This window comes from Lissotriton vulgaris, chromosome 11 (genome assembly GCF_964263255.1).
Source record: "Lissotriton vulgaris chromosome 11, aLisVul1.2, whole genome shotgun sequence".
Lineage (NCBI taxonomy): Eukaryota > Metazoa > Chordata > Amphibia > Caudata > Salamandridae > Lissotriton > Lissotriton vulgaris.
Window position 1 is genome coordinate 144,360,051 of NC_141699.1, and position 27,883 is coordinate 144,387,933.

At 45.9% G+C, this 27,883-nt stretch overlaps 1 protein-coding gene across 1 annotated transcript in view; it reads left to right on the forward strand.

Annotated features, from left to right (window-relative positions):
• The window catches only part of RSRC2 (arginine and serine rich coiled-coil 2), a 183,855-nt gene extending 156,364 nt beyond the window's left edge, over positions 1-27,491 (forward strand). Inside the window, exons 9-10 of the mRNA XM_086942948.1 lie at positions 22,409-22,510; positions 26,874-27,491. Coding sequence (XP_086799074.1) covers positions 22,409-22,510; positions 26,874-27,053 — 282 coding nt within the window. The 3' untranslated portion in view covers positions 27,054-27,491. The remainder of the gene's footprint in view (positions 1-22,408; positions 22,511-26,873) is intronic.
• The last annotated feature ends 392 nt before the right edge of the window (positions 27,492-27,883 follow it).

The window sequence follows — 27,883 nt, forward strand, 5'->3', positions numbered from 1 at the left end:
AGGGCAGGGCAAGAACTAGCAGAGGGGCCACGTGCCCACTCCACTAGGAAAAAGGGTGCTACAATAGCCTTCCTGGCTAACACACCCATACAAGACATATGCCTGGCGGCCACATGGGCTTCGGTGCACACGTTCACGAAGCACTACTGTGTGGATATTCAGATGAACAAGGAAGCACAAGTCGGACAAAAGGTGCTCCAGCACATATTCAAAAACCAACGCTCATCTTCCACCCAGCCGCCACAGAAATGAGAAACCGCTACAAAATCTATGCACAGCATAGTGAATCCAGAAAGATTCACGCTGCAAAACGAAGTCAAGTCAAGTGATATTTATATAGCGCGCTACATACCCAGAGGGTCTCAAGGTGCTTGAAGAAGGGTGGGGAATTACTTGTCGAATATCCAGGTTTTAAGTTGTTTTCTGAATGTTAGGTGGTTCTGAGTGAGGCGAAGGTGAGTGGAAAGTGAGTTCCATGTTTTAGCTGCCAGGTAGGAGAAGGATCTGCCTCCCATGGTGGTTTTGTTGATGCGAGGTACAGTTGCAAGGGCTTGGTTGGAGGATCGTAGCTGGCGGGAGGGGGTGTAGAAGGAAAGTCGTGAGTTAAGGCATTCGGGTCCGAGTTCGTAAAGTGCTTTGTGTGCGTGGGTTAGGAGGCGGAAAGTAATCCTCTTGTTAACGGGGAGCCAGTGGAGGTTTTTCAGGTGGCCAGAAATGTGGTCTTTACGCGGGATGTCTAGTATGAGTCTGGCTGAAGCGTTCTGGATGTGTTGGAGTTTTTTCTGGAGGTTTGCGGTGGTACCGGCGTATAGGGTGTTTCCGTAGTCCAGTAGGCTCGTGACTAGTGCGTGGGTGACCGTTTTTCTAGTTTCGGTGGGGATCCAGCGAAATGTTTTTTTGAGCATGCGAAGAATATTGAAGCAAGATGATGAGACGGCGTTGACTTGTCTGTTCATAGAGAGTGAGGAGTCCAGGATGACACCTAAGTTCCGTGCGTGGTCCGTCGGGATGGGTGCTTTTCCAAGGGCCTCTGGCCACCAAGAGTCGTCCCAGGCGGAGGGGGAGGTACCTAGGATAAGGACTTCTGTTTTGTCTGAGTTCAGTTTTAGACGGCTGTGCTTCATCCACTCGGCTACTTCTTTCATTCCTTCATATAGGTTGGTTTTGGCAGTGTTAGGGTCTTTGGTGAGTGATAGTATCAGTTGAGTGTCATCAGCGTAGGAGATGATGTTGAGGTTGTGTTGGCGTGCGATGGCTGCGAGGGGGCCATCGCCTCGAGGCCATCGCACACCAACACAACCTCAGTTTCTTACCTGTCGGTGTAGTTTTGCAGCTTGAAGATCTTACTGGATTCACTAACGAACCCACCCACCTCCGCCAGAAAGATGAGGCTGGACAGGAAAGAGGTGGTCAAAAAAAAAAGAAGTAGAAAAGACTTTAGGTACAAAGCGGTTAAAAAGCTTCACCTAAATAGAACATTGCCATCACTTCGGAGACGAAAGAAACACGGAAAAAAGAATCCGAAGATGGCGCCCAAGAGTAGGAGCTTCCGCAGGAAGCATGCCGACGTCACTGGAAATGCACCAGAGGAGGGGTGACGCCGACGCCCACCTGGGCTACGGAAAAAAAAAAAAACAAAGAAAAGACTACGAATCCGGACCCAACCACAAGACCGCGGAATATGCACAGCATAGTGAATCCAGAAAGATCTTCAAGCTGCAAAACTACGTTATCCTTGTGGCTCCGGGCTGGGCACGAAGATATTGATATCCAGAGCTACTCAGCATGTCTGTCTATCCCCCCGATTCGTCTGCCTCTTCAGGAGGACCTTCTGTTGCAGCAGCAGGGGACGGTCCTCCACCCGAACCTGTCCAGTCTCCACCTCCATGCTTGGAGATTGAGCGGCGGCAGTTGAGGCCATTTGACTTGCCTCCTGAAGTTTGTAATGTGATTCTGGCAGCCAGGCGTCCCTCCACAAAGTTGGTATACGCCTGCAGGTGGAACAGATTTGTGGCATGGTGCACAGCAAAGGCTGTGGATCCACTCTCTGCCCCCCTTTCTGGGGTTCCCCTCTTCCTTCTTTCTCTTGCCCAGCAGGGCTCTGCTCTGGGCACTATCAAGGGCTACCTTTCTGCCTTCTTGAGACAACCTACTAGAACTACTAAACACAATAATGGGCTTATCTGGAACTGTCCTCAAATGGTTCACTTCCTTTCTTCACAACAGGTCGCAGAAATTCAAGAGCAACAACCTGATGTCCTCGCCAATACCTGTAACGCTAGGCGTCCCCCCAAGGATCCTCTCTATCCCCAACTTTGTTCAACCTAGTCATGGAACCTCTCACCACCTTGCTACAAGCATCCAATGTACACTTCCACATGTACGCCGATGACACCCAACTTTACCTCAAATTACAATCACCCAATGACATCCTGCTCCTGAACTCAACGATCAGATGCACCCAATCCTGGCTTGCCGACAATCACCTCAAACTCAATGCCCTGAAAACAGAGTTCCTTCTGATCTCACCTCCAGCGAAGATATCCACCACTCAACATTGGCTTAAACTCCTAACCGCACTCAATGTCCAACCCACCATCGTGGACTCAGCAAAATCTTTAGGCATAACACTCGACACCAATCTCAACATGCAGCAACATATCAGCAAGGCAACAAAGGGAGCGAACTTCCAGATCAATACTCTGAGGAAACTTAAACCCTACCTCCCAGCCAAAGACTTCCAAACTGCAGTACAAGCACTAGTCATCCCACGAATTGAATACGGCAGCACCGCCCTCTGCGGACTCCCACTAACTACAACCGCTCCACTAAAAGCGTCTCTAAATGCTGCAGCGAGACTCATCACTGGGTCAAGAAAGCACTCCCACATTACCCCTGACTTGAAGTCCCTGAATTGGCTGCCTTTTGAAGCCAGAATACATCTGAAAATCGCCTGCATGACCCACAAGGCGGTACACCTAAACTCACCCGGCTACCTTGCTCAGAAATTGACAATCTCTGGGGGAATCAGAAACACGAGAGGCACAAACAATCTTCTGCTGAAACCTCGAAGATTCCGGAAGGAAAAAACATACAAGCGCTCCTTCTCAGGAATGGCGCCTAGGATTTAGAACTCACTCCCTCCCGAAACCAGGCTTATCTCCTCCACTACACTCTTTAAAAAAGAAGTAAAAGCTATCCTCATGGCTAAATACACTTGAACTACTATCTCGAACCCTATTAACACCCTGCACCGATCTGTATTACATGCTTGACCTCTTTACTTATTTGTATGAGTTGTCTTATTACTCACATGATTTGCTTTGCAGTCACCTATTTGTATTATTTGTACTGTGTGATCTATTGATTTACTTATTTGACTTTGTTCCCTCATGTACCCTTCTATGTAAAGCGCTCTGATGTCTGCAAAGATCTTGTTCGCGCTATATAAAACTTTGAAAATAAATAAATAAAAATAAATAAACCTGATCAGCCTTCTTTGTTCAAGTCCCCGATTGTTAACAGATTCTTTCCCCCAGATTATTTCCCCCCTGTTCCTTTGGTGATGCCCCAGTGGGATTTGAACCTGATTCTAACTTACCTGATGTGTGCTCCTTTTGAGCCGCTTCATAGCTGTCCTCTTCGTCGTCTTACACTTAAGACTGCTTTCCTGGTTGCCATCACCTCTGCCAGGAGAGTGAGTGAGCTCCAGGCTCTTTCCTCTAAACCTCCTTTCTTACCATCCGGACAAGGTTGTGTTGCGGACAAGACCCTCTTTCCTTCCCAATGTAGTCACAGCCTTCCACATCGGGCAGTCCATCACCTTGCCCACCTTCTTTCCGTCTCCGCATCCCTCGAAAGAGGAAGAGAGGCTCCACCGTCTGGACCCAAAACGTGCGCTCTCATACTATCTGGATCGCACAAGCCAGTTCCGGGTGGATGCCCAACTCTTTGTTGGTTACGTGGGTGCTAAGAAGGGACGGCCGGTGCACAAACGGTCCATCTCTCGGTGGGTCATGTTGTGCATCAAGGCGTGCTACTCTTTGGCTAAGAAGGAACATCCTGTTGGGCTATGGGCCCATTCCACTCGGGCCATGGCGGCTACCACTGCCCTGGGCCGGCGAATCCCCTTGCAGGACATATGTGAGGCAGCTACGTGGGCCTCGCTGCACACGTTCGCAAGACACTACTGCCTGGACAGCCAAGTCCGGAGGGATGGCTTCTTTGGCCGTTCCGTCCTCCAGGATTTTCTGGTGTGATTATTGGTACGCAGACCCACCACCGGGGTTGGTGTTGCTGGGGTATCTATTCTAAGGTGAGGAATCTAATACTAACCTGTTTGGTGTGATTATTGGTACGCAGACCCACCACCGGGGTTGGTGTTGCTGGGGTATCTATTCTAAGGTGAGGAATCCAATACTAACCTGTTTCTTTCAGATGCACAAGTTACTTAACTTCAGTAACGATATATCTATAAGAAACAGTAGTTCGTATTAGATTCCTTACTCCCCCCCCCCCCCCCCTTTCCTCCCCGTTCTGCGAACCGATATCTAGTGTTAAGGTTATCCCCTTTCAGGGCCCTAGTTTCATGGCACCAGTGTTGGTTTTTATCATGGCTCTGCGTTTCTAGCGCGGAAAAGCTGTGTATAAGAACTGACGTCCGCGCGCGAGGACGGAGTCTAAGTACTCCGGCGACGTCATCCCGACGACGGACGTGGAGCTGCTGATGACGCCTACCGACGCGCAAGAGTACTGCTACGCTAAAATTTCCGGATCCAGTCTGATGCCTGGGGATATTCTAAGGTAAGGAATCTAATACTAACTACTGTTTCTTACAGATATATCGTTACCATGTCGCGTTCTAATCTAGGACCCCGATCAGTACTGTGACCTTATGCCCCTATACGGCTATAATCCATTTATTCCCCTATAATGGCATAAACGATCAAGAGTAATATTTCAGAAACTCGTCTCTGGCCTAACACGATCAGAGCCACATTTCAGAATCTCTTCCTCTGCAGCTTCCTCTGCAGCTCATTAGAGCAAATGACACAGCAGAAGCCACTATCTAAGATTCCTAGATTACACTCCGAGTTCTTCAACAAGATAAAACTCAGCAACCTGGGAAAACCCTGCTTGCTATGTTTTGATTAGTAATAGAACTCTAATGAGCACTGAGAGACGATCACTTCCTAGTGACATCTTTATTGACGTCTTATGTCCAAAAACTTACGTCAAACAAGGCACCTTTCAGGTACAAATATTACCAACGTTGCCTTAAGCAAACGCTGCTGCCTCAACGACATCGATGATAGCGATGGTGTGGTGAACATAGGAGCAGAACAGCTGTCCCCTTCAGAGCCCAGCAGATGCAAGCTGCCCACGGACGCTGCCCCTCCTCCTTCTCGACGCGCTGAGAGAGACGCTGTCCAGCTCCGGCGTTTCAAGCCTCCTCTTGAGAGTAACTGGGATATCGAGTCCTGGAAGGAGATACAAGACCTCCAACATTCTATTCCAGAGGTATGGTGTTGACTAAACCCTTAGAGAGAATTCTTGAAGCAAACCTTGGCAAAACCAGCTTAACTAAAACTGCTACTTACTCCCTTCCACGTATTAGGCTTAGGTCAGGTACACTGGGGTAGGCGTAGTTAGAAGCACCAGTTGAGTACGTTAGCCTAATGTATATATGAATGTATATATGTTTTATTCATTTTAAACCATTGTATGGCTAAGAAACCATATCAATACTTTTACAGTATTTCGCAATCCTCATTTTACTGTACGCACTTTTTATAATAACTAGTCTTGCAATTGTGGCAATTCATTTCTCTGCATGAGAAGAAAGACTGTTCAATAAATAATACCTTTTTATTGAAAACGCCTGTCTCTCTATTTCTCTGCATATTGGTGAAAGTAATCTGCACAAAACTGACTGAGTAAAATAACTGTCTATTGTTTCACACGACTCTAGAGATTGACTCTTATTCTAAGGAGCAAAGTTGTCATGTTTATGCGGTTGTTGGAAAACTGAATCCCTTGTCTGTACCAGGGAAGCTGATCACTTCCTATTCAGTCAAGAAAGTTTCCCGTGACCTCTGAGCTAGTTGGTAACAAACCCAATTAAGTTTAGCATAGTCAGTGGAGACCTGGAAGATCCGCACTTCTACGTCTATACTACTGTTTATGTTATTCCAATGCGCAGGGCCTATTGAGAAAATAGGAACTACACTACAACCAAAGGTAAGTAACTTGTGCACCGGTTCTTAAAAACTCAAAGGTTCAAGATAACATCACTCCAAGAGGTCATACCACAGCTACAAGAAGGAGAGTTCGAGGCATGTGGGCTGCTGAATTCATATCTGTGCATAGATCGCCGCCTAGTGTTGGGTCCGGATGATTGCACATTGTTGTCCTGGAAGAGTCTTCGAAGTATCACGAGATAGGTGGCTCCTCCCCTGGACTACAGTGCGCATGGGCATCGCCTCCATCCCCAGATTGTTTTTTTCCGCCATTGGGTTCGGATGTGTTTCGGTTCCCTCTGTCGGAATCGATAGTTGTTTAACTTTCCTTACTTGAGACCAAAAGGTCTTTAGGATTAGCGTCGGTATTGTCCATCGTTCGGGTTTGTTTATTCCTCAGCTCCGAACACTTGCTGCCCTTCCGCGTGCTGTCGGCGCGGACGGGCCTACACGACGCTCCAGACTACTTAACATGGAACGGCCACGGACATTGGTGATGCGCCACTCCCGGTAAAGAAACCGAAAGTGAAGCCATCAGGGTCCACACCAACGGTATCGAAACCGAAAGTGAAAGTCGCACTGGTGGGACAGAAGGCTCCAGAGGCCTCAGCGCCTAAAAGGTCCAAAATGGCCGCCGACATCAAGAGCCACGCCAAGATGGCCGACCCGAAGACCCCGGTGTCGAAGGCGAAGACGACCGACGCGGCCGCGTCGGCGCCGAAGATGGTCGAGGTCGATGACCCGAAAAAAGCCTTGAAGAAGCGTCAAGACGACCCCAAAGCTCTGGCTGCGCCGATTCCGGTCGTCAAGGCCAAGGGTGGTGATGTGTCGGCTCCGAAGACCGTGCCTTTGATCGCCGACCCTATTCCGGACTCGGGGGAATCGCTCGGGCCGGGCCAGCCCTCCCCGTCCTTAACCGAAAAGGTCACGGAATCCCTTTAACGTATTCGGAAGGACGCATTGGCTCCCGAACCGAAGGATGTGGTGCCGAAGCCTCCACAGAAACCGGCAAAGGCGCAAACGCCGATCCACTTCACGCTGCCGCCGAAGACGACGCCGAAGGCTTTCGCTCCAAGACATGGGGCCGGGGTGCCCTTGAAGCTGGTGTCGACGCCTAAAGCGTCATTGGTGGTGCCGAAGCCTCGGCTCCAGCCACTCGCGGACGAGGAGCGTCGAGAGGTTGTCATCGACGCCAACACGGGCAAACTCCTCTCTCCTTAAAGGAAGATCACCCCGGAGCCAGTGTTAACAACATTTTCGTATTCCACTCAAAAAGAAGTTGGACTCTGCGGGTACTTCTGCCCCTATGGAGCCTGCATCTCCACAAAATCTAGAACTCTCACCAACTCATTCTAACGCTGGGGAAGGTGACGGAGATGAGGAGGACGAGTACAATTATCCAGCGTACTCGGATCCAGAGGAGGTCAATGAACCTTGGTCTGCTGGAGGCGACCCTGAGGACCCTCAGTCAGGTCACGAACCGCAGCTTTTTGCAGCGAAAACTTCTCCAACAGAGGACTCTGCAGCCTTCAACGCTCTAATTGAGGGAGCTGCGGCTAATCATGATGTCGACCTCCATGCGGACCCAGTGGATGTCGATTTTCTGTTTGACACTTTCTCAGTGGCTGAAAAGTCGGTCAAGACATTGCCTATGCTCAAGGGAGTGCTGAAGCATGCGCCAGAGGTTTTCAGGGAGCCCACTCGGGCGCGAGTCATCAATCCTCGTATTGACAAAAAATACAAGGCAGCGCCCACTGATCCAACGTACATCAAGGGACACTTGCCACTGAATTCTTTGGTTGTATCCAACGCACGCAAGCGGGCAAACTCGCAGACCACGGGCGATGCTCCTCCCCCAGACAAAGAATCGAAAATCTTTGAAGCCTCAGGAAAACTTATTGCTGCGCAGGCAGCTAATATTTGGCGCATTTCAAACACGCAGGCCCTACTTGCACGCTACGATAGGGCGCACTACGACACCCTAGAAACACTTCTGCAGCACTTACCTGATCAGTACAAAGAGGGAGCTGAAATGTTAATTCAGGAGGGGAAGCTAATCACCAATGCTTCCATTAAGTGTGCACTGGACGTGGCTGATACCGCCTCCAGGGCTATAAACACTAGCGTGTTACCGTGTAGGCATGCATGGCTTAGAATATCAGGCTTCAAACCATACATACAGACAACCATCTTAAATCAAACAGTTAATCCGGACCACCTGTTTGGCCCTGAAGTGGATGCAACCCTTGAAAAAATGAAAGAAGACACGGACACTGCTAAGTCTATGGGGGCCCTCCAGTCCCAGCAGTTTCGGGGTGGTTCCTTTCCCCGCTCCAATAACAGGGGCACCTCAAGGGGTCAGGCATCACAATCCACGCAGTACTATAAAAGCAACACCCAGACCTCATACACCAACAAGGGTAGAGGTGGTTACAGGGGCAACAACGTCAAAGGCAGGGGACGTGGAAACAGCTCCAGGTCCTCCACCACCAACAAACAGTGACGCCTTGTCACTGCCCCCCGACCACACAACACCGGTCGGGGGAGACTCCAGCAGTTCCTGCCCGCGTGGAAATCCATCACCACGGACAGGTGGGTCAAATCTCTTATCCATTACGGTTACTGTCTGGAACTTACTTCCACTCCACCAAACATACCTCCAAAAAAACCGTCCTATGTCCGGCGAGCACTTGCACTTGTTGCAGCAGGAGGTCATAGTCATGCTGCAAAAAGGGGCAATAGAGCTCGTGCCACTGCAAGAAAGGGGAACAGGAGTTTACTCTCTGTACTTTCTAATCCCCAAAAAGGACGGATCCCTTAGGCCCATCCTGGACCTCAGGCCCCTCAACTGGTACATTCTGTCAGAACACTTCCATATGCTCACATTGCAGCAGGTTCTCCCTCTGCTTCAGCAAGGGGACTTCCTGGCTACGCTGGATCTCAAGGATGCATACTTTCACATTCCCCTGCATCCTTCACACAGGAAGTACCTCAGATTCACAATTCAAGACCAGCACTACCAGTTCAGGGTTCTGCCTTTCGGGGTCACCACAGCGCCAAGAGTTTTTACAAAGTGCCTGGCGACTGTGGCGGCGCATCTAAGACGCCAGAACATCCACGTCTATCCCTATCTGGACGACTGGCTCATTCAGGCAAAGTCAGAACAGCAGTGCGCCGACCACGTGTCCCGCACCATTCATCTCCTGCACGATCTGGGATTCTCGCTGAATTACCCAAAATCCCATCTCCAACCCGCCCATATACGGCAGCATCTGGGCGCGACAATAGACACTCTGGCAGCCACTGCGCAGCCAAATTCAGTTAGAATCGCCAGTATCCAGACGCTGATCCAACGATTCAGACCTCAGCACTCGCTTCCAGCGAAGGTGTTCATGCAGTTGATGGGCATGATGGCCCCCTGCATCTCCATCGTCCCGCACGCGAGGTTACATATGCGTCCGCTCCAGGAGTGCCTAGCACGTCAGTGGACTCAGGCTCATGGGCAACTAACAGACCTAGTGTTGGTGAGCGGTCGGGCGTACAACTCTCTGCATTGGTGGAATCAACAAAACCTTTGCAAGGGCCGACCGTTTCAGGAGCCAGTGCCACAGATTATCTTGACAGCGGACGCTTCTCTCCAAGGATGGGGAGCGCATGTACTCCACTACACAGTGCAGGGACTATGGACACTACAGCAAAGGAAGATGCACATCAATGTATTGGAACTGATGGCGATCTTCATGGCCTTAAAGGCATTCAAAGTACATCTGTGCAACAAGGCCGTGTTGATCCGGACGGACAACATGACGGCCATGTACTACATTCAGAAGCCGGGAGTCACACACTCTCCGCAGCTGTCTCATCTGGCTCAGAGCATGTGGAAGTGGGCCATTCAGAGGAACATCTTCCTCATGGCGGAGCATCTCCCAGGCAAGGACAATCAGATGGCGGACCTGATCAGCAGGCACAGCCACCAAATGCACGAGTGGGAGATACATCCATCAGTACTCCAACCGTACTTCCAAAGGTGGGGTCATCCAGAGATAGACCTGTTCGCCACAAGGGAGAACGCAAAATGCCAAAGCTTCGCCGCCAGGTTCCCACACCCGCAATCACAGGGCAATGCGATGTGGATGAACTGGTCAGGCAGATTTGCGTACGCTTTTCCCCCAGCACCTCTGATACCGCTGGTGGCACGCAAACTCAGGCAGCACTCGATGACTCTCATCCTGGTTGCTCCAACGTGGGCTCGCCAGCCATGGTACACCACGTTTCTGGAACTTTCCGTGGTACCGCATCAAAGGCTTCATCTCACACCCAGCCTTCTGATGCAGAGCCATGGCGACATTCAGCACCCAGATCCGCAACAGGCAAGGAAGCCCACTACTAGAGCATGTTATGCGGCTAAATTGAAGCGGTTTGTCGTTTATTGTGTAAACCACAACATTGACCCGCTGGATGCTTCCATTCAGAACATCATTTGTTACCTGTTCCATCTGTACCAATGCAATTTGGCGTATTCTTCCATCCGCATTCACCTGTCTGCAATGGCCGCATACCTCCAGAATAGGCAACACCTATCACTTTTCAAGGTTCCTGCTATCAAGGCATTTCTGGAAGGACTCAAAAGGGTCATTCCACCACGGACACCACCAGCTCCGGAATGGAACCTCAATGTGGTTCTTACAAGGCTGATGGGTCCTCCCTTTGAGCCACTGCACTCTTGTGAGCTTCAGTTTCTGACTTGGAAGGTGGCTTTCTTAGTAGCAATTACATCGCTACGGAGGGTTAGTGAGTTACAGGCACTCACCATCCAAGTACCTTTTTTCCAAGTACATGCTAACAGGGTGGTGCTCCGCACTAACCCTAAATTTCTACCCAAGGTTGTATCTCAATTCCACATAAACCAGACAATTGAGTTGCCAGTGTTTTTTCAAAACCCTGAATCGCTGGCGGAGCGGATGCTCCACACCCTTGACGTTAAAAGAGCGGTAATGTATTACATTGACAGGACAAAGGATTTTCGAAAGACCAAGCAACTTTTCGTTGCATTTGCCTCACACCACAAGGGTAACGCTATTTCCAAAGCTGGTATCGCTAGGTGGATCGTGAAATGCATTCAGATCTGTTACGCTAAGGCTAAACGCACTCTCACAATTCCACCAAGAGCCCACTCCACCAGAAAGTTGGGGCCCTCTGTGGCTTTCCTTGGGAACATTCCCTTAGAGGATATTTGTAGAGCAGCCACATGGTCTACCACACATACTTTTACTAAACATTACTGTGTAGACGTGCACTCTAAACAGCAGGCAGCTGTTGGTCAGGCTGTTCTCAAAACACTTTTTCAAACTGCTGCAGCTGGCACGGGCGGCCGCCAATGATAGGAGGACTGCTATGTATTCTATGCACAGATATGAATTCAGCAGCCCACATGCCTCGAACTGCAAATGCTACTTACCAGTATGCATCTGTTCTTGGCATGTAGGGCTGCTGACATTCATATCGCCCGCCCTCCTCCCCGGCGCCTGTAGCAGCTGCAGTATTCATATTTATATATGCTCATAGCATGGGCATCACTCACATAGTTCACTCCATCTCGGCCAATGGCTAAAAACAATCTGGGGATGGAGGCGATGCCCATGCGCACTGTAGTCCAGGGGAGGAGCCACCTATCTCGTGATACTTCGAAGACTCTTCCAGGACAACAATGTGCAATCATCCGGACCCAACACTAGGCGGCGATCTATGCACAGATATGAATGTCAGCAGCCCTACATGCCAAGAACAGATGAATACTGGTAAGTAGCATTTGCATTACTTGGCAACCATCGACTTAAAGGACGCTTACTTGCACATCCCCATCAACAGCAAACACAAACATCTCCTAAGGTTTATGATCAACAGAACTCACTAACAGTTCACAGTGCTGGCATTCAGACTCAAATCTGCACCAAGGGTTTTCACAAAATGCCTGGCAGCAGTAGCAGCACATTGAAGGAGGCAAGGGATACATATACACGTACCTAGACGACTAGCTGGTAGAAGCAAACTCATACAGCAAGTGCAAGCAGCACATGGAACAGGTCATTCAAACACTAGCCCAACTAGGGTTTTCGATCAATACAACCTGAACAAGTAAAGATATTCTTTGTTCAGAGATCAACACGATACTGAGCAAGGTGATTACAAGTGCAAAGAGAACCTTGGCAATATTGAAGGAGACGCATCTGTACCACAAGGGGCAAGTTCGGACAGTGAGGACAGTCAGCAAACTGATGAGGATGATGGCGTCATGCATACATCTGGTCCCAAATATCCGCCTACACATGAGACCATTCCAAGAATGGATCCAGCAACAATGGCCACAAGCAACAGGGAGTTGGGAGGATCTGGTGGTTGTCACGCAAGCAGTACAGCACGAAGTAGCGTAGTGGAACAAAAAGAATATAACACAAGGGAGACCACTCACACAACCAACTCCAACAGTGACCATCACAACAGATGCCTCCCAGATGGAGTGGGGAGCACACACAAACACCCTCAAGGTAATGGGATTGGGGTCACAACAGGGTGCAATAAAGCACATCAACTACCTAGAACTGAAGACAGGGTTCCAAGCCTTTCAGAAACAACTGTACGGACACGGTACTAATCCAAACGGACCATACAACCACCATGTTCTACATCAACAAGCAAGAAGGGACACAGGGACACTTTCAGTGCTAGCACAGGAAATATGGAGATGGGCAATTCCAAGACAAATAGACTTGTTAGCGATACATCTACCAGGAAAGGACAATGTAGAAGCAGACAGACGTGAGCATCCCACAAATGGGAAATCAATCACCAAGAAATCTAAAAGATATTCCACAATTGGGGAACTCCGCAAATAGACCTATTTGCAGCATTGCAAAATGCTAAAACTTCGCATCCAGAATATCATACAAACAGTACCTTGGGAATGTGCTATGGATAAGCTGGTCAGGGACATTAGCCTACGCTTTTCCACCGATACCACAGCTACACAGGGTACTAAACAAATGCAGATTCAGCAACATGACGTTAATACTAATTCTCACAGATCATGGAGATGGCACAAACGTCTGCACACAGGTTCCCAACCAGAAAGGACCTGTTAACAATGCAGAACGTAAGAGTACTACACCCAGAGCCAGAGAGCCTCAGCCTAGCAGTATGGCTCCTGAAGACCTAGAGTTTGCACACTTCAAACTACCGGCAAGCAAAATGGCGGTACACAGAGAGGCAAGAAGACCTACCACAAGAAAGTGCTATGTAGCAAAGTGGAAAAGATTCTCCGAATGGTGCATTAGGGAGAAACTACAAAGGAAAATAACAAAGAAATCAACTGAACTAAAATACTTAATGCATCTACTACAAAATAAACTAATCATTTCATTCATTTGATAACTTTATTTCGGTCAAAGACCATAAAATTCTAATAAAATTCATACAAGCAGCAAGTATTAAAACAATAAATAGAAAACAGATCATTTGTTGTTAAAAAAGAATTAAACAGTTGAGTTATCAAAGAGTAACAATAAAAGATGCCATGAATTTTACAAAGAAGTTGCAAAACTTTGTCTTCTGCGCCACATACCGAATAGGTATCGAGATACGGCAAACACAATGAGGGGATGGGTATCTTAAAACAAAATCCGGCACGCCTGGGTGACACGTTGAAGCTTAAGATTCCTGCGTATTGGTATCAACCAACGTCTTCCAATTACTGAATATGCAGAACAGAAAAACATTACATGAACCAAATTTTCGTTTTTTTATAATCACATGCCCGGCAGGTTTCTTTGCTTGACTTTGACCATTTGGATGTAAAAGACCTAATCAGAAGGGTGCCATGCCTTAGCTGGAGATAGCTTAAATTAGCAATATTAATTTGTAACAGAGAAGGTTCTGGCAAGGAAAGAAGCACACATATACCAATTTATAAGAAATACTTCTTATATTTCAACTTATGAAGATTTTCATATTTATAACAGCGACATATATACAAAAGAATATATATACAAAAAAGTGCAAAGTGTCCCCAGTGATTTTGTGAGCAAAAACAAAACAAACAACAATAAGTGATCTGTACAGTTTTTTGTTATGGATATTTACAAAGGGAATGACCAAGCACAATAATAAAGCAATTACTATCAGTGACTAGCTACAATCATAGATCACTGTGCTTAAAGGGTTCTTTCCCTATGGCGTCGACGGCGTTTCGACCTGCTTGATGGAGGTCTCGTCAGGACTAAACAGTGCGGGACATCTGGGGGAAAGGTGAAAGTGATATTAATATGTGTTGTCGCAATAATAATTAATTGTATGTGGACAAGAGGGGGCGAAAGTTACCTCGTGGTGTCTCTAAAAGACGCAACCCATGCGTGATGAAGTAAATGAAATTGACTTACAGTATACCCAGCCGGGCACTGTCAGGAAATAAGATAGAGCAAATGTTGATGATATACGAACTATACGAAAAGCGCTCCAATTTGGGCATTGGTAATTAAAAACGCCACTTACCACTGTGAATAGATAGCGTGGTACTCGCAAATCTAGAGGTGATTTTCACTAAAGTCACAGCGGGAAACAGGAAGATGCCTAATAACAGAGGGACTTACGATTAGAATTACGCTAAATCTTTGTGAGGGTTTATTTTGGAGGAAAGTATATAAAAGCCTACCGCTCGCAGAACAAGGGTCAGCACGGTCGCATATCCCTGGTCGTCTGTTTGGTAACAGTTTAGTTCCGGGTATTGTGCGTCATCGCGTATATAACGTGATGTGTGCGCGCGCATTCTGTGTAAGGGAGCGGGTGTACTCCGCTATGTAAACAAAGGGCATTGGTCATAGTTCCGATCGATGTTGGCTGGTTGTACAGCATTTCGATTCTTAAATGCTCGGTCCCACATTATGTACTAAATGCATTCTATGTGAAGGAGCGGGTGTCTTCACTATATGAACACGGGACATAGATCAGATTAAACTTCGATTTTAGCAAATTGTGCAACATTTCAATTCTTGTATGTTCAGTCCCACATTGTGTAATTAAATCCCACATATTCTAATCGTTATACACATCAGTACTCTATGTATTGAAGTAGAAGACATAATTCTACACAAACCATATTTTATCATGTATAACATTATTCACATATGTACTCATAAATAAGATCAGTAAAGAACATTTTAAAAAAACTTTTCAACCAGTCCAATGAGCATATTTTACGGGATTAAGGGGGACACATAATTATATAAGATATTTTAGTGTATATAATTATAAGTGTGTGTGTATGTATACAACACACACATAGTGCATCTGAGAGTGGGGTAAACCTTGTTTTAACCCCAGAAACTCCACCATAAAGACCGTGTACTTACCTGTAAATCGATAACTTCATTTCTCTTGATAGAATACATTGACTGTTTTCCTGTGGAAAAATGTTTTGTGTGGAGTTGAATTTTAAAAAAACGGAAATACTAGAGCTGTGCATATCTGATTTGACTTGCCTTTTCTCTAGGAAAGGTCCCAGTTTGATATCTGGCATATCACACGAAGTAATCTGAAAAGTATCTAAAAAGTAATCTGAACAGTAATTTAAATTTTTTGACTTACCTGTATTTCAATCAAACTGCAGCTGAACCTGCATTCAATTGTAAACACTGTATAAAGAATTTGCAAATAATTTATTTCACTTACCTATGCCAAGCTTGGCTTCGTTTTAGAAATAAAATAACGTTATAATATTTTTATACAAACAAAATTGGTCTGAGTTCAGTCTTTTAGTGTGACATAATTTGCTGATTGAGTGTGTACAACAAATACTTAACACTTCCCCTCTGATAAAGCCTTACTGCTCGCCCATACAACCACAAATAGAGAGATGCTATCTACTTTTACCTCTGCCTACCTTTGGCGTTCCACTGGACTATTTGCACACTATACCTCATTTTGGTGAAGTATATACTGAGCTAGCTTACTCCAGTTGGCAAAGAAGGAACCTCCTGTGGGTTACGTGATCACTCTACTAGAGCAACAGTAGCAACCTCTGCATTAGCACACGGAGTCCCAGTCCTGGATATCTGTCAGGCGGCAATGTGGGCATCCTTGCACACGTTTACCAGACACTACTGCCTGGACAGCCAAGTCCTCCAAGGGGTACTTTGCCCGTTCGGTCCTAAAAGACTTTCTTGTGTGATCTTGGTTCTCAAACCCTCCTTCGGCTTTGGTATTCCTGGGTAAGGTAAGGAATCTATTACTAGAAGTCTATCAGATAAGTAAGTTACTTACCTTCAGTAATAATGTATCTGGTAGAGACATATTCTAGTTGTAGATTCCTTACCGCCCCACCCAGCCACCCTGTTCTGCAAACTGATGTGTAGGGATAGGGTCGCCCCTAAAGGTCCCTAGTTTTGACGCACCAGTGGTTAATGTTTCATGGCTCTGTGCTTCTATCGTGGAAAGTCTACCAGAGAGGAGTTGGCCTAACGGCTAGGGTGGTCGACCTTGAATTTGGGAAACTGGGTTCGGATTTCGGCAATGACACTGAACATCCTGTGATTCTGGGCAAATCACGTAATCTTCCCGTGCCTAACAAAAATTAATGTGTCAGTCCTGTAATGCAACTGGTGCTATGTAAAGCACTCTGATACCCGATTCAGGTCAAGTTCGCGCTATATAAAACTCTGTAAAAAAAAAAAACACAGAATTAGATGTCAACCTCCAAGGGTTAAGACAGGCACAGTGGGAATTAGAAAGACGAGGCAGCATGAAGCACGCACCATCAGTGGCACAGGGGCGGACGAATCAGAGTGCCCATACAGCATCAGGCACCCAATACAAATCAATGGGGGGACAGCTGTCTCAAAAAAGGCTGCAGGCTCTGACCAGGTTACTAGCCGAACGTAACTTGTGGCTGCCAGGTAAGTTCAGATGTTGAGGGTCACCTGGGCACTGTCCGGGCTCTCCAAGGCCGGGGGGCTGCGGGTGCAGATGTCTTTACAGGTCGGAAAATCCTTACCGGAGCCTGTCATGGTTAGGGGTTCCTTCATGTGTAGGTTGCAAGGATCGTCATGGAGTCCTGGAGGGGTCAGCCCACAGTGGATTTTTGCTCTGGATTGCTGGGTAATCTCGCTGGGACCAGGGGGCCACTTTGACTCAGGCCGGAGGTGTTGAGTGCAGAGGTGGATCAGGACGCGTGGTTTCACGGTTCCGAAGGTGTTCGAGGCCTTTCTGGGAGTTTCTTGGTAAACAGGGCTGCAGTTCTCTGTAGTTATTGTCTTTGTTGAAGACCACAGTCTTTCCAGAGGCTTTTGGAGGGTTCTGGGCTGTGGGATGAGTTGTCTGTTTTCATAGGATCTTCGAGGCTGTAGATAGGCCGTTAGACCTGGGTCCAAGTAAGTGGTTGACTTCAGGCTTCATCTGCTGCACGCCTCTTCTTTGCCCTCTTCCTTCTTGAATCATACGGAACTAAGGATTAAGTTTCAGGGGTGCCCCTAAATACTCCATTTAGGGGCATTAAAGGGGCTGGCAGATAGTAGTCTATGATTACTTGCCTTTAGGGTGACTAACCCGTTGTATGTCCATCCCTGGCTGAAATCCTCAAACTGAATAGAGGATTTTCAAAGGAGGGGGGCTCACTTTAGCTAAGGCCACCTTGGGGGTGGTCCTGGCTGAGAGGGAACACATTCTCTCCTGCTTACTATTGTCCTGCTGACCTTGCTCCCAAAGGTTGGGCTTGGTCAGAGGGACGGGCATCTCCACTAACTGGAGAGGCGCTGGCTAGGGTAACAAAGGGCAGGAAGTCTTTGAGGCTCACCGCTCTTCAGTGCTACCGCTCTTCAGTGCTGTTCTGCTTGGGGGTAGGTGTGAAGCGCCTCCATCCAGAGCACAAGACTCCCGCCTCCGAGTCAGATACATGTCTAGTAGTGGCAGGTTGGTGCAAACGAATCGGGCACACACCAGATGTTTGGTAGGTTTTGAGGAGGCACCTCTGAGTGCATTTATTAATGAATCCAACACTGGCAGGGTGTGGGCTTATTAATCTAAGCTGTTTAGTACCAAACCTTTTGGGATTCGGTTAAGCCATCATGTATCTGTGGAACTCGCATCATCAAGTTTCCAGCCCATGTATTAAGTATGGCTTCACTATGCATTTATAATGTCTAAGAATGGACTTTGACACTAGGGGCATATATGCTCGTGCAGTTCTACCCCGACAAGAGGTATAGTGCACCCTGGCTTACGGCTATAAGGCCTGCTGTAGGGCTATAAGGCCTGCTGTAGGGGTGACACTATCACATAAACCCAGGGGTGGGGAATTCCTATCTCCCGACGCCCGAGACATCTAGATTTCTTAGGAGGGCAAGAGGTTTCAATTTGTATTTTGTCCAAAGGACAAGTAGACAGTTTTATGGTAATCCGATACACAGCTGTTCAACCCTGTAGGTCACAGCCAGTTAATAAGATGCTCTGAGCAGTTTATTGGCAGTGAAAGGGTGAATGCAAAAGCTGGGGCCTGCACTTTAATTTCCCCAGAACAGAACAACAAAATGATAAAGCAGAGCTCGAAGTTGGAAATAGCTCGTGCTCGTGTAGCTTCCAGGCCCCATGTAAGAGGCTGCCTTATCTGCCTCTTGGCCCCTTGCTCTGACTTGAACTGTATGACCCCTGCCTTGTATTCTCTGCGCCACTCCTGGGCCTCATCTTTAACTCACTTTGCTTTCCCTTCTTATGCACCCCCTCCTTTGCACTTTGCCTTTCCTGTACACCTTATGTTACACCCAGTGCCTGAACCTGCTCACCCCACCCCACCCCCTTTAGCCGCCCTCTCTGACATCTCTGACCCGCTCCCCTTGGCCTCTCATATCTTACACATCGAGGGCTTACATTAAAGCTCATTAGTTTCCCCATGGGCTTTCATGCAGGCCTAAGGCCACCCCCAATTCTGTCCTTGAACTAGGCCTCTCATGTCACTTTGTGCCTGCACCAGGGGCATTGTGAACACACTGCTGTAGAAACTACAGCAGCTGTGAACTTTTTGATGGGCCTCTTCAGTCTGCTGGTCCGCAGACAAAGGCCCATAATGGACTTGAAAGGGTGAGTGAAAGGGTGGATGAATAGATGCATGTATGAATGAGTGAAAGGGTGGATATACAGATGCATGGATGAATACGTGCAAGAGTGGATGATAGATGCATACATTAATGGGTGAATGGATAGATGCATGGATGAATGAGTGAAAGGGTGGATATACAGATGCATGGATGAATACGTGCAAGAGTGGATGATAGATGCATACATTAATGAGTGAATGGGTGAATGGATAGATGCATGGATGAATGAGTGAAAGGCTGGATGGATGGATGAATGAGTGGAGCGTAAGGGTGGATTTTTAAATCCATAAATGGATGAATGAGTGAAAGGGTGAATGGATAGTGCATGGATGAATGAGTGGATGGATAGGTGCATGTATGAATATGTGAAAGGGTAGATGTGTAGATGCAGGGATGAATACGTGCAAGAGTGGATGATAGATGCATACATTAATGAGTGAAAGGGTGAATCGATGGATGCATGGATGAATGAGTGAAAGGGTGAATGGATAGATGGATGAATGAGTGGATGGATGGATGTGTGAGAATGGGAGGAAAAGAGCAAGGGTGAATGAAGGGATGGGTGAGTGGATGGATAGGTTGAAAGTGGATTGATGAGTGAAAGGATGGACGACTTACTGAAAGGGTGGATTAATGGGTGAGAGAGTAGATGAATAGATAGCTGACTGAGTGAGGGATGGATGGGTGGGTGGGTGGACGGGTTGACGGATGGCTTGGTGGGTGGAGAGTTGAGTGTAAAGGTGGATGGAGGGATTAGTGAAAGGGTGGATGGATATATGAGCGAAACGGAAGATGGATGGATGAGCGAAAGCATAAATGGATGAAGTGAAAGGGTAGGTGGATAGATGAGTGAAAAGGAGGATGGATGGGGTGGATGGAGGGATGAGTGAAAGGATGGATGAATATGAGCGAAAAGGAGGATGTGTGGGGTGAAAGGATGGATGGATGAGCAAAGGATAAAGGATCCAAACCTATCGATCAGTTGGATCGATAGGTTTGGAGATGGCAGGATAGGCTTTAGCAGCTACAGTAGAGGTGGTGGAGCTCTTGATGGGCCTCTTCTGTCTGCAGCTTGGCAGACAAAGACTTGTAATTAATTTGAAAGGATGAATGGATGTGTGGGTGAAAGGATGAGTGAGTAGAAGTGTGGCTGGCTAGATGGATGGATGGATGAATGAGTGACCGGGATGGTGGATGGACAAAGGATGTTATAATGAAGGAAAGGGTGAATGAGTGGATGGGTTACAGGGTGCAAGGATTAGAGAGCGAAAGGATGGATGAATGTAAAGGATAAATGGATGGATTGATGGATGGGTCGAAGGGTGGGTGGAAGGATGAGTGAAAGGGAGGGTGGATATATGAAGTGAATGGAAGGGTATATAGATGGAGTGAAAGGGATGGTGTATGGATGAGCGAAAGGATGGATGGATGGTTGAAATGGATGGGTTTGGAGATGAATGGGTAGGTTTGGTTATGGATGAGTGGATCGAGAGACAGATGAACAGATGGATGAACAGATTAGTGAAAGGTAATGGATTAAAGAATGAATGGGTGCCAATGTAAAGGTGAAATGCTAGATATCAGTGGGTGACAGGATGAATGGATAGATGCTTAGATGGAAGAGACAAGAGAGCTATTGTGGAGAGGATTCCAATTACTTTTTTTCGCTTGCTTGGTGTCATAAGAACTTTGAATCAACGTGGGGGGGTATTTAAATGTTCTGGTTACTCACTTGGCCTACACTGTGCTCCTATCTCTACCTTGGGATTATCAGGTAGGCGTGGTGCTGTTTGCCAGTGAGTTCTTTCTAGACAGCTAGTATTTGGTCTCATAAAAGCCACATTGCCATAGAAATTCCCAGCACTGAACAAAACTACTTTGTAAAAGAGCAGAATGCTGTCACACACAATGAAACCAGCTCACAGATAGGAAGAGATAGCATTTCAATACAAACAAAAGGTCTTGGTTAACTCAAATTTCATTAGGGGCTCAAATGTTAAAGTCACGAAAGTGCACCCATGACATATGTTCTTGTATTAAAGGAGATTTACGTTTTTCATGAATTCACATGAATTTCCTTAAGTAGGCCAGAAAACCATAGTCCTATAAAATATTTGTGAATTGCATCTTAGCATGAGCAAATATGATTATGCCCCAGCGGAAATCTGTTGAGTGTTTACAAGTTCACTTTTTCTCCAACCACATTTTTCCCAGCCCTGGAAGAAACTTTACTTCTGCCGTTGTCAGTGGTAAATTTCCAACCTTTCTCAGTATGGGAAAAGATTAGAGAAGAGCTGATGAAAACCTCCAAAATTCAAATCCTTCTATAGTATTAGCCTGACCTAACCAGAGAGGAATTATCAGAGCTCTTCTATAATGATATTGCTGCCATTATTTGACGGTGCACTACACGGCACCAAAGGGACAAGTGGATTTTGTTACAGGACAAGTAGATTTATGAAGCTACTTGTCCCATGGACAAGTACATATTTCAATAAATTCCACACCCCTGTAAACCATAAAAAGGTCCTAGGTTAGTACTCCACAAACTGTAGCCACCAGTTCTGTGTCCCTGTCCGATGGTGCAGAAGGAGGAACAAGACTCGAAAGTTACATCTATGCACAGGGGGTGTACTGATTTGTAACTCCTCTTCATCATTTCTGGGGAAGTTTGAAGCCAACACGCAGCCCCATAATGCCAGCTACTTGGGTGCGAGGGCATCGCTTCAAAAAAAATCTTGCTCCAGGATGGCTCTCGTGGAATAAGGTGAGGAGGCCTTGTACAGAAAGAGCATTACTGAAGTAAGCAAATTGTTTCTTTCCTCCTCACCGAAATCTATTATATGCAGTGTCTTGAGCTTTTTATGCTGTAAAAAAATTGGAATGGTGTGATTACATACCGACTATATATTTACAACAGTTTTTTAATGTCAGAAGTGTAGATTTTCATTGTTTAACCATGATGATTTGTGAATAGACATTTTATTTCAATGAAGTGTTTACAAATGTAATGTTTCTTTTATTTCATTAAAGCATCAAGATAACACAAAAAATCAATCTGCTGAGTTATGGGAGAAGCTTAATTTTGGAAACAAAGACCAAAATGTTAAATTCAGAAAGCTGATGGGCATTAAGGTAAATCTGATCTTATCTGTGCTTATTCATTCTGTATTTTCCTGCACAGCTTTTTTTTTTTAATTAATAGTCCAATGACATTAGATGCTTTCACTCTAATATGGATATACTGGTTATATTTAATTGCCTTAGATTATAGCAAGCACTGAGTCATAGTTGTTTAGGAGAGGACCTTCAGTCGTCTCTGGCAAGAAAAAACAGCCATGAACGTCTTGTCCTCCTCGTTTGCGGGTGGGGTTGAATTTTTGCACTTTAGGCTACTCCCAATTTGCATTATGTTGTGGGCTCCCTTGTAGCGATCATTGGCTTCACCGGATAGAGCACAGGTAAGCACAGCTCCACACGTTACCAGTGGGATTCCCTCCCCACCTGCCTTTTTTTATTTATTATTTTTAATTTTAAGCAACATTGCAAAATGTCTAATAGATAATTTGAGGAAATGGTCGCAGCAGTCTTTCTGTTCCTCCACCAATGAGGGGAGAAGTAGGAGGCTGGGGACAAAAAGCTTACTAGACACCTGGGAATATGGAGGGGGAAATAAGAAGGGTGGTGTTGACTTGCTCAGACATCAACAATGCTCCCACACCAATATGGACTCAGTAGTCTTTCAGACCCCATGGGGACAGGGGCAGATTGGGGTTTTAGACTGTTACACCCAGTCTTCTCCCAGAGGAACAAATTTCTCTTGCCCAGGCAAAAGAATGGAGTGGGTGTGGTCATAAAGCCAGTGAACGCCCGAACAGGCTCTTTGTCTCCCACCACACCTGAAGCAAGTTTGAAAGATTTGCACTTAGCACCCACTACCAGAAATCTGCACCTCCTGAACAAACTTGAGAACCAAAGTATTGTAAAATCTTTTTTTCTGATGGATACTTTTAACCACACATTTTGAGTCCTGCCTGGTGTCACTGTATCTGAAAAACATTCCTGCAATAGCTTCTGTGCCCAACAGGTGGCACCTTTGTATTTAGTACCAGCTCTATCCCACCTCCAGAAGTCACAACATGGAGACGCATATGGGCGCCAGTCCTGGTCTCTTATAAATTCTTCCATTTCCACACCCTTTGATGCAGATCTTGTTGTCAGCTTGTGTGTGTTAAAAAATTTCACAAAACTTTTTTCCCAAGTGTGTTCAAGGATATCCAAAATTGTTGGGAGTAAGCAGTGCTTCAGCTCTGTAAAACAGATGGCCACAATCACCAAGTATGCCTTTAGTGCCGGGCTCGAAACAAGGCTTGAAAGCCAAGAGGCATTTGAAGGCCATCAGGGACACGAAGAAAAGCTCTATATTGTGAAGAAATAGATATCGGCCGATCCTGTTTCTAGACCATTACTGGTGGCCATCCTCTGAGTCCAAGACAAAGTCGAATGGTGGGTCTCAGACATCGGTGCTCGACTGGGACCATATTCCGAGATGAAGCCAATGTACCTTGAATTTTTCATGCCACTGTCAACTGAGCATCAGATTGAGGCCTTTTGGGAGGAAATGTTGCATTTATTCGGGACGGTTCCAAGTTACTTAGGTGTGGCTTTGGGCCTGCTGGATCAGTCAAATATACTTCCACCAGTCCATCTGTGGCGCCAGCTGACATCGTTGGGCCACAGCCTGCCCCTGAACTGCCACCAAGGAGTTCCTCACTACCTTTGCTGCAGGTCCGATCAGTGGTTCCCATCTCTGTTCCAAAGGCGACAGTTCCAGACTCTGCCCCAAGTGTCTGATCCAGAACAAACTTCAGCCAGGCTGTATCCTGTCTCACTGAGATGACCAGAGCACAACCTGTAACCTTGGATGATTCCCTTTACTGTTTCATTGTCTCCGCACCAGTGCCACAAAGAGTTGGTATCAAATTTTGTTTTTAACTCTGCCGCTATGGAGTTTGAGCAAAATCCCCATTAGGAAGACTATGACAAGGAGGAAAACAATTCATCCTTACCCCTACTGATTTCTACATCTACCTCCAAAATAGTAATTGTTTAAGCACAGGGGTGTTGAATTTAATCAAACATCTCCTTGTCCATGGGGCAGGTTGCTTTATAAATCTACTACTTGTCCTGTGACAAAATACACTTGTCCCTTATGTGCCATGCAATGCGGAGAGAAATTGTGGTAGCAATCTCATTAAAAGAGCTCTGAAATAGCCTCTCTGATTATGTTAGAGTTCCTTCCATAGTAGGGTTTGAATACTAGCAATCCCCTTATGTTGCCACGTTTCCGCACATCTACACACAGGGGCTGACTGTGATGGAAAGCAATAGTTCCAGGTTTGGAAGGCCCTTTTGAGTCTGTGCAAACCTACTAACTTGCATGTTTTAAGGGTTTTCCCCAACTCTTCTATAACCCTTTGCGTACGGAGGAGGGCCGGGGGCCGTCCTGTCCACGCCCAGTCATAAATCACCCGCACCGTGGCAGAATTCTCGCCGTGGTCAACGGGTTAAATCTTCTCCCACACTGAGAAAGGTTGGACATTTACTCCTGACAATGGAAGGCATACAACTTCTTCCGGGGTTGGTAAAAAAGTGGTTTGAGGGAAAGTGAACTTGCAAAGACTCAGATTTTCCCTTGAGCAAATCTACACCTGCAAATTTGCTCATGCTACATGCTGTTCACAAATATTTTTTAGGAGTATTATTTCTTGGCCTACTTCTGTAAAGTCTTGTGAATTCACAGAAGCGGTATATCTGCACCTAATGCAAGGACATGGATCCACTTTTGAGATTTTATTTAATAGTTGGGCCCCTAATTAAGTCTGGCATTAACCATGACCTATTGCGTTTATTAAAATTGTCTCTCTCTCCGTCGGCTAGTTTCACTGTGAGTGACAGCATTCGGTTCTTTCACAAGGAACATTTCGACACACAGTTGTTTTGTTCAGTGCCAGGAACTACTGTGGCAATGTGTGCTTTTTGAGGTAAAAACAATTTTTGCTTTTGCCAATGTTTGTTATAATGGTGAGGGCCCAGCAGCTTCCACACAAATAATGTTTCACAAAAACCATGCCAAAACAAGTCATGCATCAACAAAAGCAAAAGGCTGACCATCAATTTCAGATCTACTGGCTTTACCAACGGTTATTTATTTTTGTTTCCCATAATCTTATGAAAACTGGTTACATTGATTTTTCATTAAAAATATTTTTGGGAAATACAGGCGTACAGCAGCACATTTTACTAAATGATGCTGTTAAGAAATTATACCTACAATTTTACTGTAGTTAAGCGAAATGTTTTTGTATTTTTTTGTTTACATTTTTTATTTTGAAAGCACAGAATCATCAATCTTACTTTCAAGCTTCTGCAAATATATGCATCTAATTGGAGAGCATTCTGGTAGCATTATGCATAGCCTCCTATTGCTAAACATTGAAAAATGTGTGTACACATTTTTATACTGGAACCCCTGTCCGTGCAGTCTGAGCTTGCAAAATTTACTTAGAGTGCTCAGCCTAATAATAAAGGCTTTTCATTAACCCCTTCAGCGCGGCGCGAATTTTCGCGCTGTGCTGAAGGTTCTAATGAGCCTATCGGCTCATGACGGAACGGTTCCGTCATGAGCACAGCTCAACCGACGCTCATGACGGAACCGTTCCGTCATGAGCATGGAAGGGGTTAATGAACCATAAATACAAGTCCCAAGAACAAAACGCACATCAAAACTTGTTGCCTTTGACCCCAAACAATATGTCCCGGGCCTCGGGCGATAGGAATTCCACATCCCTGTAAGCACTTTCCCTGAAACTGAGCTGAGCTCCATATAGGGCACCCTCATATAGAGGAGAGTGCATCTCTTGTACTGGTTGACTGCCAGGCCTCAGGTCTTGGTTTTGCTGTTGTCCATGGTTGAAACCAAGGCAAACCTACTAACTGAAATTTTGCAGCCTGAGCCATCAGCTACATCGCCTTACTACTGTGTAATGAGACCATGACTGAGACCCTTATGACTACCTGATCAAAAGCGTATTCAGTTTAACCTGTGAGCCTTCTGGTTGACCAGCGCCACAGGCCCACTCCAGGGCATCCATCTGTACAAACCCGAAAGCCTCTTGACTTTTTGCAGATCCATATTATCGCATTTCTTATTTTTTGGTACGATTTTGTCACACTTACGTTGCTGATAGAGGTAAAGTATATCGATCCTACACATGAAGTGGACGGTTCCAAATTGTCAGTTATCCAAGGTTATTAAGCATTTGTGAAACTATGTGTCTGAATGGCTGGCAAAGTCTGATTTACAGTTAGTATGAGTTTACACAATTGAGTGATGTCAAACCTGCTGCTTGTGTTAAATATACTTGAGCTTTATAATATTTCGATTACTTTATCATTCAAGGTTTCCTATTCTCATTTGTTTTTCTGTGACTGTTAGCAAGAAGAGGAAGCTGGCCCAAGTAAACTTGACCAGGAAAGTTTTAAGACTCTGAAACAGCAAGAGGAGATGTTCCGAAATTTGGATGCACAGTACGAAATGGCACGCTCACAGACGCACACCCAAAGAGGAATGGGCTTGGGTTTTACATCTTCAATGCGAGGCATGGATGCAGTTTGAAAGACAGAACATGGCTTAGTCTTGGATGGTTTCACACTGTCATTAGAAAATGTTCTTGTAACCAAAAGGCTTGCATTCTAGCTTGCATGGATGTGCATTGACTTTTATTTATTGAGAGGGAAAAGATTTCTTTTGTAAATATCAGATCCGTAATACTGGTGTTAGTGTTGTAATCAAGTTCTGCCCACATTTATTCAACTTGATAACTATGAAACGATGGCATATTTTTAGTTAAAAGGTTAAACTTTTGTCATGAAAAATAGGCAAGTTCTATTTCATAGATACGCAGTGTCCTGTCGTGTGTACTTTTGTACTTACTGTTGTACAGTTACTCATCTTTTGAAACATGAAAGGCATATTGTGAAATATGTTCAAATTATTAGGGGCACATATTCCAGCACACACACCTGGATGTTAATAAAACATGTTTTTCTGTAATCCTTTGTGTTGGAATTTGTATTTTATTTTAATCTTCATTAATAGTTTGACTATGGCTGAATGTGCTAACATTGTGTTCAAGGCTTGTGTGGCTGTAGATCAGAGATGTTCAATCTGTGGGGCGTGACCCCCCGTGGGGCCGTGGAGGCATGGAAAGGGGGGTCACACACTTCATTTACTAAAATAAATTGTCTCAGACAAATACTTAAAATGCTTTCCTGTGGTGGGAAATCGAGGCCAGGCAGACTGCCAAACAAGCATTTCTACCAGTGTGTTGCTGGCCTGAAAGAAATGCAAATGTGCCCGATGAGTTAATCTGCAAATGTAAAGAATTTGCAGATTATCTCATTGTGCACATTTGCATTTCTTTCAGGCCAGCAGCACACTTGCAA